This window comes from Eutrema salsugineum, unplaced genomic scaffold (genome assembly GCF_000478725.1).
Source record: "Eutrema salsugineum unplaced genomic scaffold, Eutsalg1_0 scaffold_6, whole genome shotgun sequence".
Taxonomy (NCBI): Eukaryota; Viridiplantae; Streptophyta; class Magnoliopsida; order Brassicales; family Brassicaceae; genus Eutrema; species Eutrema salsugineum.
In genome coordinates, this window is record NW_006256547.1 from 5588208 (window position 1) to 5591143 (window position 2936).

At 39.5% G+C, this 2936-nt stretch overlaps 2 protein-coding genes across 2 annotated transcripts in view; one reads left to right on the forward strand and one right to left on the reverse strand.

The window, feature by feature from the left end:
• The window catches only part of LOC112083384 (loricrin), a 2704-nt gene extending 1695 nt beyond the window's left edge, over nt 1-1009 (forward strand). Inside the window, exon 3 of the mRNA XM_024151091.1 lies at nt 15-1009. Coding sequence (XP_024006859.1) covers nt 15-1009 — 995 coding nt within the window. The remainder of the gene's footprint in view (nt 1-14) is intronic.
• Nucleotides 1010-2525: 1516 nt separating this feature from the next.
• LOC18012167 (spore wall protein 2) overlaps nt 2526-2936 on the reverse strand; it is a 3739-nt gene continuing 3328 nt past the window's right edge. The window contains exon 4 of the mRNA XM_024151092.1: nt 2526-2888. Coding sequence (XP_024006860.1) covers nt 2526-2888 — 363 coding nt within the window. The remainder of the gene's footprint in view (nt 2889-2936) is intronic.

The following is a 2936-nucleotide window of genomic DNA, read 5'->3' on the forward strand; positions in this document are numbered from 1 at the left end:
TGATGCAACCTCAGGTGCTGGTGTTGAAAGCTCAGGTGCTGGTGATGAAACCTCAGGTGCTGGTGGTGGAAGCTCAGGTGCTGGTGGTGGAAGCTCAGGTGCTAGTGGTGGAAGCTCAGGTGGTGGTGAAACCTCAGGTGCTGGTGGAGAAAGCTCAGGTGCTGCTGGAGAAAGCTCAGGTGCTGGTGGGGAAAGCTCAGGTGCTAGTGGTGGAAGCTCAGGTGCTGGTGGTGAAAGCTCAGGTGCTGGTGGGGAAAGCTCAGGTGCTGGTGGTGAAAGCTCAGGTGCTAGTGGTGGAAGCTCAGGTGCTGATGGTGAAACCTCAGGTGCTGGTGGGGAAAGCTCAGGTGCTGGTGGGGAAAGCTCAGGTGCTGGTGGTGAAAGCTCAGGTGCTAGTGGTGGAAGCTCAGGTGCTAGTGGTGGAAGCTCAGGTGCTGGTGGGGAAAGCTCAGGTGCTAGTGGTGAAAGCTCAGGTGCTGGTGGTGAAACCTCAGGTTCTGAAGATAGTAAAACTGCCGTCGGTGGAAGCGCCAGTGGTGAAAGTAGTGCCTCCGGCAGCACAAGTTCAATGGCTGGTGGTGGAGGTTCCTACTCGGATTCTACAGGTGGGAATACAATGGAAAGTCCCACCGGTAGCCCCTCTGGTTCCGCTTCTGGTAGTGGTGAGAGCTCCTACAGTGGAAGTGGAAGTGGAAGCTCATCTTATGAAGCTGGAGCATCCGCCGGTGCACCGAGTGGAAGTACAACTGATAGCTCAGCTTCAGGAGGAAGCGCCACAGCTCAAGGATCAAGTTCATCATCGGAGAGTGGTTCTTCCGCTGCTGGAGGAGGTTCAGCCGAAGGTGGTAGTGGAGGCTCACAAGGCAAATCTTTCAAAGGAAAAATCGGCTCAGTTAGCTATGAAGGTTCTGTCAACTATCAAAAGACACACTCAAAATCCTCAGACAAAAGCTCCTTCAGCCATTCCTCTGAGGAGAAAAACTCTGGCAACGCCAAATTTAACTCGTAGGATCGGGACTAAGATGTCAGAAAATTTTAATACTGTTATTTTAATAAAGAGACGGCCCTGCTGATTTGCAGCAGTGAGCTGTAGAATGGTTTTGCTATAAATCTATTATTAAGTAAAAACACTAGAGAATTACGTACTGACATGCGCTAGCTTACTGCATGCATAATTTTTTTTTTTTTTTTTTTGTTATTGTTGTTGTAATATATCAATATATTAAAAGTTGTGAGTATATATATACACGATACATTAAATTGTGAGAAAGTAATAATAAGAAATGATATACGTATATTTACATCAAATTTTCAGTCTTTTCTCTTTAGTTTTATATCTTTTGTAACATTTCCCAGTTCAAATATCATCCTTCACGTGAATTATTTATAAAAAAGGTAAATTAAAATTATAAAACAAAAATATACTTTAAATAATTATTGAAATTAATGATCATAAATCCATAATTTATGCAAAAGCCATTACAGATCCTGATAAATCTTATAAGCCATTAGTGAGCCAAGCAAGCATTAATAAAATATTAATGATCACGTAACTGCAACTTCTATTTAAATTCATTTATAACATGTAGAGAATTTGCCATGCCAAAAGTGTAGAAAGAGAAGCAGCCTAAATCATGAATTCCACTAATAGAGCCAAAAGTATTGACACGAAAATCTCTAGAACAAGGGTTCTTGCTAAGCAACCTGATTATACATAAACATGATCAAAAGACTAAAGATTACCAAACAAGTCCAAATAATGGAGATGGATGAGATCTTCAATCTTCTTATTTTCGCCATAAATCCACCAATCCAAAATATTTGGAGGGTTTTTAGGCCATAAATGATTGAATCCTTCCCAAATGGTGTTTGATTCCAACAATACTTTTTTCCTTTCCCATGTATTCATCTCCTGAACATTAGATGAAAAAGAGGGTATAGAGTAAGAACTGGGACAAGATCGGATTTGGATCAAACTAGTCAAATATGAGAAAATTCCACAGTGCTTTCACTGCAAGATTGACACGACGCCTCTAAAATGATCACTTCTGTCAATCCATTGATCTGATATTCGCTAAATGAAATCATTTTTCTTCTAGCTATATAATATTTATATTTAACCAACGGTGGCAAGTTTTCTTAATGATGCAATCTTTGAATGATTTTGTTGCCTTGAATGTTTGTATATTCTAGAAGTTAAGAATCAACTCAAAATGATAGAAACACCAAAAGACACGAAAAATGTCTCAGACCAAACACACATAATGATCTGAGTCCTAAACATATAGATATATGCATAATGCATGTTATCAATGAGTTATGAGACTTCTTTATTTAGATATGCACGAGACAAAATTTGCTTAGTCAAGCACGTTCACAATTTCTATTCGTACTTATTTAAACCCTATAATTAAAATTCTAAACCTCAAGACGACTTGGATTTACTTTACAACAGCATATATTTCTAATGAATCATAAAAATATTTTGTGGAGTTAACTATTCACAAAATGTACCCTCTAGCTATTTACATCAAGTCATCAACCATCTTCGAACTTTCATCGTTGGGCTTGAAATCTAAACCCGGACCTGAATTCGAGCTAGAGGTAGAGGTAGAGCTGGAGGTAGAACTCTTTATATGATAGCTGTGTCCAGTTGAAGTCTCCATTGAAAATTGTTTCTCGCTCTCCGTAGCAACTTTCACGAACTGAGACATCACTTGTTCCCATTTCAAAATTATATCCTTAATTGCTTGTTGTTGTGATGACGTAAGCGTCAAGGAACCATCGTTCTGGCTTTGTTGTTCAGATACGGCTTTGCTCATAACCGATTGCAAGATAGTAAGAGTCTTCATCACTTCTTGTTGATATCCTTGTAGTGTTGTTTTCATCTGTCAAAGAAAGCAGATTAAATAAAGTTTCATCAGTTTTTGATCTAA